The sequence below is a fragment of the Amaranthus tricolor genome, chromosome 5, assembly GCF_026212465.1.
Source record: "Amaranthus tricolor cultivar Red isolate AtriRed21 chromosome 5, ASM2621246v1, whole genome shotgun sequence".
In the NCBI taxonomy this organism is placed as follows: domain Eukaryota; kingdom Viridiplantae; phylum Streptophyta; class Magnoliopsida; order Caryophyllales; family Amaranthaceae; genus Amaranthus; species Amaranthus tricolor.
Window position 1 is genome coordinate 27978747 of NC_080051.1, and position 12204 is coordinate 27990950.

Sequence of the window (12204 nt, forward strand, 5' to 3'; positions counted from 1 at the left end):
GAAAATATATATGTCTAATTGAGATAAAACCCGGACATCTTGTACTACTAGTGAAGCTTTAAAGAACTTGATTTAAAATAGTAGTTAGATCATATTTGCACCTCTCTATATGGTTATCTTTTCATAAGGAAGCAAATATTACAATAATAAACAAATAAAAATCAATGAAACTACCAAAATCAGTTGTAACACCTCTTACCTACCAACTCAAGTTAGTTCTTAATTTGCTCCACCAAACAACTAAAATACAATCACCAACATATGATAAAAAAAGCTTGCAAGTCATATATATTTTCCTGCATTGGCAGATCAAAACACCCCACTGAAATCTATCCCAGTTTTATGCCCTTTCTTTCAGGCATAAAACATACTGACCCAAATTTTACTTCTCCTTCTAGAATCAATATAAGTAACCCTTCTATTTATGCACTTTCATAATGCAATAAATCCCAAAAATACACAAAAAAGACAAAAAAAGAAGCTTTTTCAATAGTGTATCAATGTCTCCTGTAGGAAATGGCAATACCCAAAATGAAGTTCCACAAATCCCATATGTCAACCTTAAAGAGACCTTAAACCATCACAAAGAGTACTCTCAACGAGCCAAACCGAGCATATCGCCCACCCTCGGTGATCTTCTCAAATGGGCCTATAAGAATGAGTCAGATGGTGAAGACAAGCCACCACATCATGTTGTTGAGCTAAGGGATGCTAACCCTAAGCCTATAATTACAAATCCATTTGTGCTTTCTTTCCATAATCTTACTTATAGTGTGAAAATCAACACAAAGATGTCACTTTTACCTTCCTGTTTTGAGCACAGAAGTTCAAATGGGTTAGACCAAAAAGTGCTATTAAATGACATATCAGGAGAAGCAAAAGAAGGGGAGATCATGGCTGTGTTAGGGGCTAGTGGTTCGGGAAAATCCACTCTGATTGATGCGTTAGCTGATAGGATATCGAAAGATAGTTTAAAAGGATCAGTCCTTATGAACGGTGAAGTTTTGGAGTCCAAACTGTTGAAAGTTATATCAGCTTATGTTATGCAGGAAGATCTTCTGTTTCCGATGTTGACTGTGGAAGAGACTCTTATGTTCTCCGCTGAGTTTCGACTTCCAAGAGCTCTTTCAAAGTCGAAAAAGAAGGCTCGAGTTGAAGTACTCATTGACCAGCTCGGTTTAAGAAATGCTGCGAATACAGTCATAGGTGATGAGGGCCATAGAGGGGTTTCGGGTGGAGAAAGGAGGAGGGTCTCGATAGGTACTGATATCATACATGATCCGATTGTGTTGTTTTTAGATGAGCCAACTTCAGGGCTTGACTCCACCAGCGCGTTCATGGTTGTCAAGGTTCTTCAAAGGATTGCACAGAGTGGAAGTATTGTTATAATGACGATACACCAACCAAGTTCGAGAATTCTCAACCTTTTGGATCGATTACTTTTCCTCTCACGCGGACAAACTGTTTTCGGTGGAACCCCTTCGGACTTACCAGAGTTTTTCTCTGAGTTTGGGAAGCCAATCCCTGAGAATGAGAATAGGACTGAGTTTGCGTTAGATCACATACGGGAGCTCGAGGAATCTAGTGAGGGAACACAAGAAATGGTCATGTTTAACAAGAACTGGCAGCAGCAGCAGCAGAGGAGGAATAATGTTTGGCCTAAGATGTCTCTTAATGATGCAATTAGTGCTAGTATTTCTAAAGGGAAGTTGGTATCCGGAGCAGCTAATGATGACTCGAACCCCACCTCAGTTCCAAAGTATGCAAATCCATTCTGGCTTGAGGTGTATGTAATCGGGAAAAGATCACTGCTAAACTCGAGGAGGATGCCCGAGTTATTTGGCATTCGTTTAGGTGCAATTGTGGTAACGGGCACAATCTTAGCCACAATTTTCTGGCATCTAGACCAATCTCCAAAAGGTGCTCAAGAGAGACTCGGCTTCTTTGCTTTCGCAATGTCTACCATGTTTTACACGTGTGCTGAGGCAATTCCGACCTTCCTGCAGGAAAGATACATCTTCTTGAGAGAAACTGCCTATAATGCATACAGACGGTCTTCCTATGTCCTTAGCCACGCCCTAATCTCGATCCCATCTCTGATTATACTTTCTCTTACGTTTGCTGCCATTACTTTCTGGGCGGTGGGCCTAGCAGGCGGTCTCCAGGGCTTTCTCTACTACTTTGCCTTCATTTTAGCGTCGTTTTGGGCAGGCCATTCCTTCGTGACCTTCCTCTCAGGAGTGGTGACACACGTCATGCTTGGGTTCACAGTTGTCGTGGCTATTCTAGCGTACTTTGTTCTCTTCAGTGGATTCTTCATAACACGTGATCGAATCCCCTCTTATTGGCTATGGTTCCATTACATCTCGCTTGTTAAGTACCCTTATGAAGGTGTTCTTCAGAACGAGTTCAGTGACCCTACAAAGTGCTTTGTAAAGGGAGTTCAGATGTTCGATAACACCCCGCTTCAGGCCGTTCCAGACGTTCTCAAGTTAAAGCTGTTGAAAAGTATGGGAGAAGCATTAGGAAGAAATCTTACAAGCACGAGCTGTGTAACAACAGGTTTGGACATACTGCAGCAGCAAGGGATTACAGATTTGAGTAAACTGAGTTGCCTCTGCATCACTATTGCCTGGGGTTTCTTCTTCAGATTCCTGTTCTATATCAGCCTGATGCTTGGAAGCAAAAACAAGAGAAGATAATTAGATGCACCTGTTGAGTTAAACGTTTTCGTTTTACTGATCAAAACTCGGATTTAGACCCTTTTTAAAATATCTAATTGTACGTTGAGATTTATTTAGTTTCACATATTATCATTTCATTGTTTTATCCCCATTTACATGTATCTTCACAACAGAAATAAAATGCAAAACATTTTGCATGTTAAATATGAAAATACGGCCAGATATAGACCCAGCTAAAAAGAAGCCCAATGTCTTTGCTACTCAAGATTTTACGAAAGCGATCCACACAAAGCAATAACAGGCACATTGAGGAAAACCAACTCATTATGATTTATAAATCAAGGGAGTAAAACCGAAACATTGAACACCATGATTGATGTGGTTGATGATACAAAAAAGGATTTTGTTCTATACAAGTAGTTTAGGCATTAGTCATCGTAAATTCTACCTCAGTCAAGTGATATCTATCAAATAATATCCCTAAGACCTAATTCATCCTCGATGTCGTCTTGATCCTCAAAGAGCTTCAAGAAACGTGCTTGCTCTTGCTGCCTTTTTCTCTTTTGCCAGTACTTGTAACCTCCTATCACGACAATTACAACAAGAATAGTGGCGACAACACTGACAAGTACCACAACAACAGTGCTGATTCTTTTTACAGCATCATCTGCCTGAGGGGGAGCAGGATCTACAATCAACAGAGAGAGCAAACAAAGTTATTGATGAAATGAAATGCATTTCACCATATCTGCACCCCTGAAAAACTTAGAGTGCAGAATTTTTCTTTATGCTTAACAACTAAAAAAAGTTAAAACGTGAAAATTTAAAAGAAAAGTAAGTTTCTAAAAAAGATCCTGATCATAGTTTCTATGAGCGGGATACACTGGGTAAGATGATGAAGATGATGTATGTTAGTTACTAAAAAATGCAATTAACTTCCTCTATCACTTAGAGTCAAGGATGCGACATTTTTCCTAAAACGCTTACACATACTCGCATGTTTAAGAAAAGTACTGCATCCTTTAAATGATGGAGAACGTACAACATTTTGAAGAAAATTCCCCTTGCCAATAAGCATACTATGATTATGTAGTATGTATGTCTCAACTTGGAGTGAGGCTTGTAATTTCCTAGTTTGCCTTGTAATTCACTTAAAGCAGTATATTATATTATAAGTACTTGGCTTCTTTTCCTTGAAAAATTACCTGCACCCACATCTGCGCATGTGGAACATATAAAGGTTGCATTGAACTCTCCTTTTTTAACATACGAAAATTTCCCATCAGAAAAGTCAGAAGGACAGAACTCCCATTCATCAAAGATATCATCAGTAAGAATGTCCTTCTCATAGATTCCACATCTCTTGCACTTCTTACTTGAAAATTCTGTCAAAGGCTACAATACAAAATAAACAATTTTTTACAACAATCCAGAAACCGTCAAAAAGTCTGCAAAGTTTTTAAAGATCCTCGACAGTCAACAACAAAAGACAGCAACAAGATAGACAACAAACTCATCATATGAGTGTGGCCAAAAATGACCAGAAGAGTGGAGGTGAATAAGGATATGGAAAATTTCTGTCAGCAAGACCATTTAGCATTAGATAGGATCATAGGAACAACAAAAATAAGACGCATAGTTATAGATAATCTATTAAACTGATGTGTTGTGGTTCATGACTTCATGTAGTCAAAATCATCTTTTGGAATTCAGGGTTTAGCATTGATGTTGTTATTGCTGTCTATATTTCTATAACATGTTCAAAATAATGTAAAACTTATTCTTCAATCAACAAAAAAAATAGAAACATAAAACTTTAGTCAATTGCACACTTTCAAGAAAAATCAATTTTCCTATTCACACCAAAGCTTTTACATTTCATAATACTTCAGAAACTTTGCATCATAATTCAAAGCCAAACAAAAGAGAAAGCTCTAAGGCATTCTAGGGATTGTAACAGAAGTGAGATAGTTTCATATGCAAAAACAAGGCCGCATCACCAATGTGACCACATCACCAAATCACAACTGCAAAAACATCTGCATTGACTGCGAAAAGTGACCACAACTGCGACTACAGATAGTCCTGTCATTTGAATCCATTATAGTAGCTGCAAACAACTTTAAAATGTTGAAGGCTTAAAGCAGCTAAATGAAAACCATGTCGTCTTCCACAAAGAAGAAACGTTAACATTTTCTAGGATCTTTGGATTTAGTGAACTACATCAAAAAAGCTTCAGAACTCATTGGTGCTTCTATCCCTTTTGAGTTTACTACACTTTCTATTTTGGGTTGTCTATTTGATTTTGTTACATACTAATATTTATATCATCCACATATTCCTTTCATCTTCCTTTCATGTTCTTGTATTTTCTCTTCCACAGAATAGAATAGACATTATTTCCTCCCTTCCACAAAGAAAAAATGATGGTATTGGCTCAAAGCCATTCCCAGGGTGTGATGACCTGAAGACTTCTCAACATAACAACGTGGAAAAGGCAATTAAAGTAAAAATTTAACCACATTATCTCTAAATTGATCAAGAATAAATGATAAATGTGAATTTATTACTGGTGGCCAGAAGACTGATGATTGTACTACTGATACAGCTGAATGAAATCAATAGCTTTACATTGTAAATTGTAATAAATTTATTTTCTAACTTTTGTTGCGCAATCAAAGAGAAGGTGTGGACTTTCCAATCGAAAGTCTAACCAACACAAGCAGGACGGCTTCATGCAGGTAATGAGTTTATTGTTTGGCAAGATTGGGCAGCACAGCATGAAACAGCACTCGTGAACATGCATTACAACAAAAAGAAATACAATGAACATATTTGGCAATACCATATCAGCTTTTTCGTGATTCAGTATATATATATATATATATATATATATATATATATATATATATATATATATATAACAGATTTGCATGAAATAGCGAAGAACTAAAGAAGTGTATTAGATAAAAAAAACTCATGAGTAAATACTGAAAAAAGGTTTAATATAAAAGAGCTCACTATTGTTTAAGCAATAAATATGATACAAATTTGGTGGATTAAACAAAAACAAAAGTATTAGTAATGTACTAGTACGTATTCGAAGAGCGAAGTAACAGATTATAAAGTGTCAAGGAAATTACCTGCCAAGATTCTTCCCCTTTAAAAGCATATAAGACATTGGCCTTCCTCACATCAGGCAGAAACGTCTTATTTTCTCCCTTGCATTGGAAATATATTGTTGGTTTGTGTAGCCATTCATGGGTCTGATGTACTTCAATTGACTCAAGAGCAACTTCTGCTGCCAATAATACACCTGAAAATTGCAACATTCAGATATCATGAAATTAGAAAATTGACAGAAAGTCATGGCATGACAAGAAAGATATAAATGTATAATTACAGAAATTAGTTCTACTGATTCAAGATGTCAAATAAATTATTAAATCATCAGAATATTACAATAATAACTTACACAAAGTCACATGGAATGCGTGCTATTTTCGCTCTGTTCCGTCTAGTTGTCAATGTTATCATCTATAATGTTGTAAAAAATAATTAATAAATCATGAAATTTAGCTTACTATGTCTGTTTTTGCTTGGGTTAACCACATGTCAAGCTTAAAGTTTTATTCGCACAAGGGTCTCAAAGAAATGGAAATTGTAAATAGATACTATTTCTAGTGGTCAATCAGTACAACAGAGACAAAAAGGCATTGTTTCATGATTACATGAATTAGAATAGGTCAGTTGAAAAGTGCAGAAGTAGACCATTTAACCTACGTGAAATACTAAACACCGCAGCCATCGTAAGTTACTGCACTTCTAATGAAAAAAACAAAACTAATGTAGATTGAATTGGCCCACTTTGTTATGTAATTGAAAAGGAAATGCTTGAAATAGAAATCGAGATTGCAACTTCTATGCCTTGAGTGCTAATATAGAGTTGCAGGCAGCACTAAATTAATTGGAAGCACAGGAATGTTGCATCTATTCGACAAAAGAGCTGCGCGTAGATATACAAGAATTCAAGGTGACTTTCATAAAGAACCGTGGATTATCGTTTTGGCTCTAATGTTTAAGTTGTAACACCCTTGGCTGAGGTTAAGCATGAAAGAAAGATAGGTAACTAGGGGAGAAATGTAGGCAAACGTTTTATCTTTGCAAGGAGGAAAAATAGTTAATGGATCATCGCAGTTCCTATCATCAGAATTCAAGGTGACTTATACATATGTTTCAATTAACATCCCCGGGAGCTAATTGAAGTCCATGGTTAAAAATTAAAATCATCAAAGCTAAAACTAACAAATCAATTAAAGATCCCAAATTGAAAATATAAAAAATCAAATTATACATTAGAGAAAACAGCAAAAACAAACCATAGGTCTCAAGTCCAATCAAACGTTAAAATCCACAATGAACAATTACAGATACAATTACCAGATTAAAACTCAATATTCAATTCATCAATGAAGAAAAAAGTCATAATCAAATAGAATTTCAAGGAGAATGCGAATTGCGAACATACCTGGAAAAAAGGTAAGAAGGATCCAGATTAAGAAAACGAAAGCCGAAAACCTAAAATTCATTGAACATATCATGAATTTCGTGAACCGATAATCAAATTATGTACAACGTAGAAAAGGATTGGAACGATGATGAGAAAGACGATATGCTATGCCAATATCTTCGAAATGTATCAGTTGAAGAGGAAGACCAAGAAGAGAGAAAAAACAATGGCGGTGGTTTGGTCCTTTGACATTTGACCATTTCATGATGCTTTCCTTTCTTCCTTGTTTGTTTGACTTTGACCCTCCTTTGGTTTCTTTTACCAAAAAGGGCTTTATTTTGTGGCCATTATTTAACTAATTAGACAATTTTGCTATTATTCATAAATTTTTTACTATATTTTTTATGTTTTTTGTAGGCTCAACTAAAGAATAAGGTAAAAAAGTAAATTAATTCTTTTTATACAAGGTAAAAATTAAAACTTTCAATGAAAGCGAAAGTTTTCAATCAGTAGATTAACTTGCGATTTTTCTCTTAATTAATTTTAAGTTAGAAAATATAGTTCAAATTTTTAAAATTTTTTAAAAAGTTTAAAGGAAAATGTATTAACTACATTTTTATTTCAATGGATATAATGATCATTTAACATATAAACATTTTCTTTTGAGATAAAATTCTTTGTCTTTTGGGTCAAATGTTTGTAGTTGAGTTGCTAAAATAATTGTTAAAAGTTGTTGAAAATTGAAATTGTTGCATTAGTTGTTGAGCTTGTTGCTTGATTTGTTGCATTTGCTCTACAAGGATGTGATTAAGTGGAATCATTATTTAGCATTTTAAGAGGAGGTAACATTCGTTCACCTCGAACCATTTAGACAATAATCAAGCACCCTATAGAACATAATGCATAAACATATAGAGAATAATAAGGTATTTCATTAAGATTCATGTAAAGTTCTAATGAATTTTAAAATAGACATGAAACAACACCAATTGTCCTCATAAATGAGGAGCTTAAAGCCCTATTTGTGGTGTTAGGATTGCAAACAAATGCCTGAGTTTTTACGATGCTAGAACCAGCTAACAACATCGGTAAGCGATTAGCCGTTTACGCTTGCTGAACTTAGCATTGATCAGAAGTATATACTCGAGGTGTCAATACAGGTGTGTTGGCACAAGCGTTGCACGGCCAAGCCACTTTAGCTCAGTTAAGCACGACTCGTGTGCCCGCTCTTCTGTCACTTTCTTCGGTAAAGATTCAATGACAAATGATACAAAATTACAGTAGCACTGTAGAGATATTTATGCCATCAAAGAGCTACAAATCTACAATTTCACAAAATTTCATTTGCTAAAGACCCACAATATTTCAAAAGATGCAGATGCAGACAGAAGAATAGATAGATTGGAAAAAACCGAGGGTTTCAAGACTCCAATCATTTGATCTGTCATGATAATTTAGTGGCACTAGAGGTCGTTTTGAGATCCACCACTGAGTGTAAGCAAATACTTCTACAAATAAAAGTAAGCCCTTCGTTGCGTATGAAGATAAGGAGAATATAGGTATCGAGATAATCAGGACATTTCCAGAATCCATTAAAAGGTTACAATAAAAGCATGGCATTGGTAGCTCCCACCAAATGTAGGTTGAATATACACTGATAGAAGTAATAATAGTAAAAGGGATAGAAGGAAAAAAATGCAAAACAGTAGACAATATAACTTCTATCAATGGCATAAATCTTTTAAGATTCACATAAAAGAGCACCAAATTCATCTACCATAATAAAGATCCAAAACTAAAATCATAATGTATATAAGAAAATGGAATGTGTAGTTTTCTAAAACTGCTGGAGCAATTTTTTCCCAACTGCAGTACACTCCGAAATGCCCAACCAAAACACGAAACAAGTTCTCAACTAAAGGTCCATGAACTTAGTGGAAACTCGAAATTGGTAGGCGGAGCAATAGAAGCAGCCATACCATTTACTAGGGACTGATAAAATAGGTAACATTAGCTTCAACGCGGTCTACCACAAAAGCAGCAGCAGCAGGGACTACTCTTTTAAACCTACAATCACACTCCTGCCCAAGGCAGTGTATAAAGTTTCGGTTGCAACCATAGTGATGGTCGAAAATCAAAATAATACGATAATAGGGTGATACGGTTGCCACACCGCTATATCAGCAGACAAAGAAATATCCCTTAAACCGGACTTTTACCACTATGATGGGAACAATATCGTTTCAGTAAATTAAAAAAACTTTACAACTCAACGAACAAGATACAATGCCACCTTATTCTTTCACTATGACTACTAGTGCTTTATTAAGCAATATCATCCAATGGAACCAGTTTGCTTTCAAGCAACAAGGGCTTTAAGGAGCAATACACAGAGAAGCAGCACCATCAATAATTCAAGACAAGATGCATACAAAGATGAGGGTAAATGGAGCATTAGCCTAACACATCACCATATAACCAGAAAACGCAAAGCACTGATACTAATACAGATTACAACATGGAGCATAAATGGATTTTAACATTGGGTTGTCAAGTATATCAAGTAATAATGTATTACTAATACAAGGCGGATGAAATCGTGTTCAAGGAGAATTACAACCATTACTCAAAGCTATAAATTTATGAAAGTAAATGAAATGAGCCAGGATAAGACCTTGTAGCAACTGCAGACCTGTTAAACCAGTTTCGAGCACGATTGCACAAACCAACATCAGAGCAGTTAGCAAGTTCACAAGCCGCATTGACAAGCCGCATTGACGAAGCTTTCAAAAGGCATCCAATCAAAAAATTCTTCAACATCTCTAAAGCTCAAACTCCTCGTCTCTAAGAGCCATCTCTGCAGCTTCTTCTTCTTCCTCGTCTAGGACGAAATATTCGTTACGCTCGACTGGCCTAAACATGTAAAACATAATCACATAGAACGCAAGGCTAGCAATCTCCTCAGCTGCATTGCTCACCCACTGATACTTGTAGGCAGAGATAGTTTTCAGTGCAAAAACCACAATTCTGGTGAAATACAAATACCCAATAACAACAATGTAGAATTGTCTAAAAAGGGTTAACTTGGCCAGATTCCTAGCAGCTTTTCCATCAGTCTTGGAAGTCTCCCTCAAAGATCGAATCGACCACACAATAGGGAAGATAATGGCACAACAACAAATGATATCGACCAACAAAAACACCTGATTCCAAGTAACCCAATCCTTAATGAAAGGGCCAGTTTCTCCAATAACAATGGAGGCCACATTAGCTAAAACCTGAAGTGGAATTACAATCAAAAGAACTTTCTTTTCTTTTTCCTGCAAGAATGGCTTCAAAAAAGACCAACCAGTTCCAACCAAGACAATAACAGTAAACAAAAGCACAACCCTTATAAATTGGAATAAATAGAAGAGAACATCCCAACCATGAGGAGATCCTGTAACTTTGACATAATGTTTATCCTCAGCAGCACAGATCAAATTCAAAGCTTTAATGATCAAAAGTCCAGCCATCAAAAGATGAATCCGATGTACAGATTTCTTATTCTTCAAACAGGCAAATACCCAATACCCTAAAAACACAAAGTAAGCCAAAGAAAAGAGGAAAAACAAAGAAGGAAGCTGAGTTTGACCTGCAGGTAAATAATCCTTAACGCCATTAAACTCCAAATTATACATCTCAGTACGAACAGTCATGGAAACGGAGCTTTCAGGGTTACAATTAGCAAAGAAAAGACTATATTCATTAGGAATACTAACTGGGTAAGATTGATTGAATGAAGAAGCAGGAGGAGGAGATAGATCTCGAAATGTAAAAAGATGGGTTGTGTACTGAGAATCGAGAACACAGAAAGAAGGGTTTTGTTGGATCTCGAGAAGGACTTGAAGAAGGGATTCTTCAGAAAGAAGGAAGAACCCTAAACGAGATGGGTCTGGAGGAGATAGATTAGAACTTACAGAAACGGATGAAACTGCAACAGCAACATGGCCAGTGTGAGTGAATCCGAATTTCTCGAAGAGGATCATAGGACGATTGTCAGATATGATTTTAAGGGTTTTGATCTCTGCAAACGAATGAGGGATTAGAGAGAAAGTAAGTAGGAAAAGTGTTAGGAAGAGGATTTTCGCCATTGTTGTAGTGATTTGATCTCTGCTAATGTATTGAAGATTGCAAATCCGGGAATGGGAATTGGAGAAATCTTCTTTGTAATAGTGTGTGTGCTTCTTTTGAGTGATTTTGAAGTTCTTCGTCGACCTGCTACGATTCTACCCGCAAAGCGTCGGTTTGTGTTTCCCTTTTTCTTTCCTTTAAAATGGATGACCAATCGTTTGCACTAGTTAGTTATTACAAATTACAAGCTAATTAAAGTTGTGGGTAACGCACCATATTTTTGGTCTCCACTCGAAAAAATATAAAAATTGTGGGTAATGCACCATATTTTCAATATCACCTACCCGTCTGACAATCTTAAAATAAGGAGTTATTCTCTCCGTTTTTTAATATTTTTTACTTTTAGAATATTTTATTTTAAAGAGAGATATATTTAATTAATATTTTTGACATATATTTAGAAAATAAAATATATTTATGTGAGATCACGTTAAATTCGTATATGCTAACAGTTTTATTAGTTTGAATATTCAACCCATGTATAAAAAGCGTCTCATGATGAGACTATCTCACACAAATATCTCACACAAGAATTTGTGTTTCAATATTAAGTTCATTTCGTCACCATCACATGTCATACTTCTTTCGTTCTGAAATACTTGCTACATTAAGACTCTTGGTATTATTCATTGTTCAAACGTTTTCTATATTTCGTGGCTAATGTGTAAGAAAAAATATAGTCACGTGAGATCTTGTTTGAATTGACTAATTGCATACTGTTATAATTTTAACTTTTTATACTTTTTGATTGTACATAGTTCAATATATAAATAATCAAAATACCACAATTCAATATATAAATGATTAAAATAATACATTAAATTGCATAAGAAGTTA

At 35.6% G+C, this 12204-nt stretch overlaps 3 protein-coding genes across 3 annotated transcripts; 1 reads left to right on the forward strand and 2 right to left on the reverse strand.

Moving 5' to 3' along the window:
- Window positions 1-101: 101 nt before the first annotated feature.
- LOC130812697 (ABC transporter G family member 20-like) lies at window positions 102-2896 on the forward strand. The gene has a single exon (XM_057678261.1). The coding sequence runs from the start codon at window positions 501-503 to the stop codon at window positions 2700-2702; it is 2202 nt and encodes a 733-aa protein (XP_057534244.1). The 5' UTR covers window positions 102-500; the 3' UTR covers window positions 2703-2896.
- LOC130812698 (uncharacterized) lies at window positions 2688-7513 on the reverse strand. The gene is made up of 4 exons (XM_057678262.1): window positions 7213-7513; window positions 5828-6000; window positions 3890-4079; window positions 2688-3372 (listed from the first exon to the last, which is right to left on the reverse strand). The coding sequence occupies exons 1-4, from the start codon at window positions 7283-7285 to the stop codon at window positions 3152-3154; spliced, it is 657 nt and encodes a 218-aa protein (XP_057534245.1). The 5' UTR covers window positions 7286-7513; the 3' UTR covers window positions 2688-3151.
- Window positions 7514-9669: 2156 nt separating this feature from the next.
- Window positions 9670-11587, reverse strand: LOC130812699 (protein CANDIDATE G-PROTEIN COUPLED RECEPTOR 7-like). The gene has a single exon (XM_057678263.1). It carries the CDS (start codon window positions 11325-11327, stop codon window positions 10017-10019), a length of 1311 nt encoding a protein of 436 aa, XP_057534246.1. The 5' UTR covers window positions 11328-11587; the 3' UTR covers window positions 9670-10016.
- Between the last annotated feature and the right edge of the window lie 617 nt (window positions 11588-12204).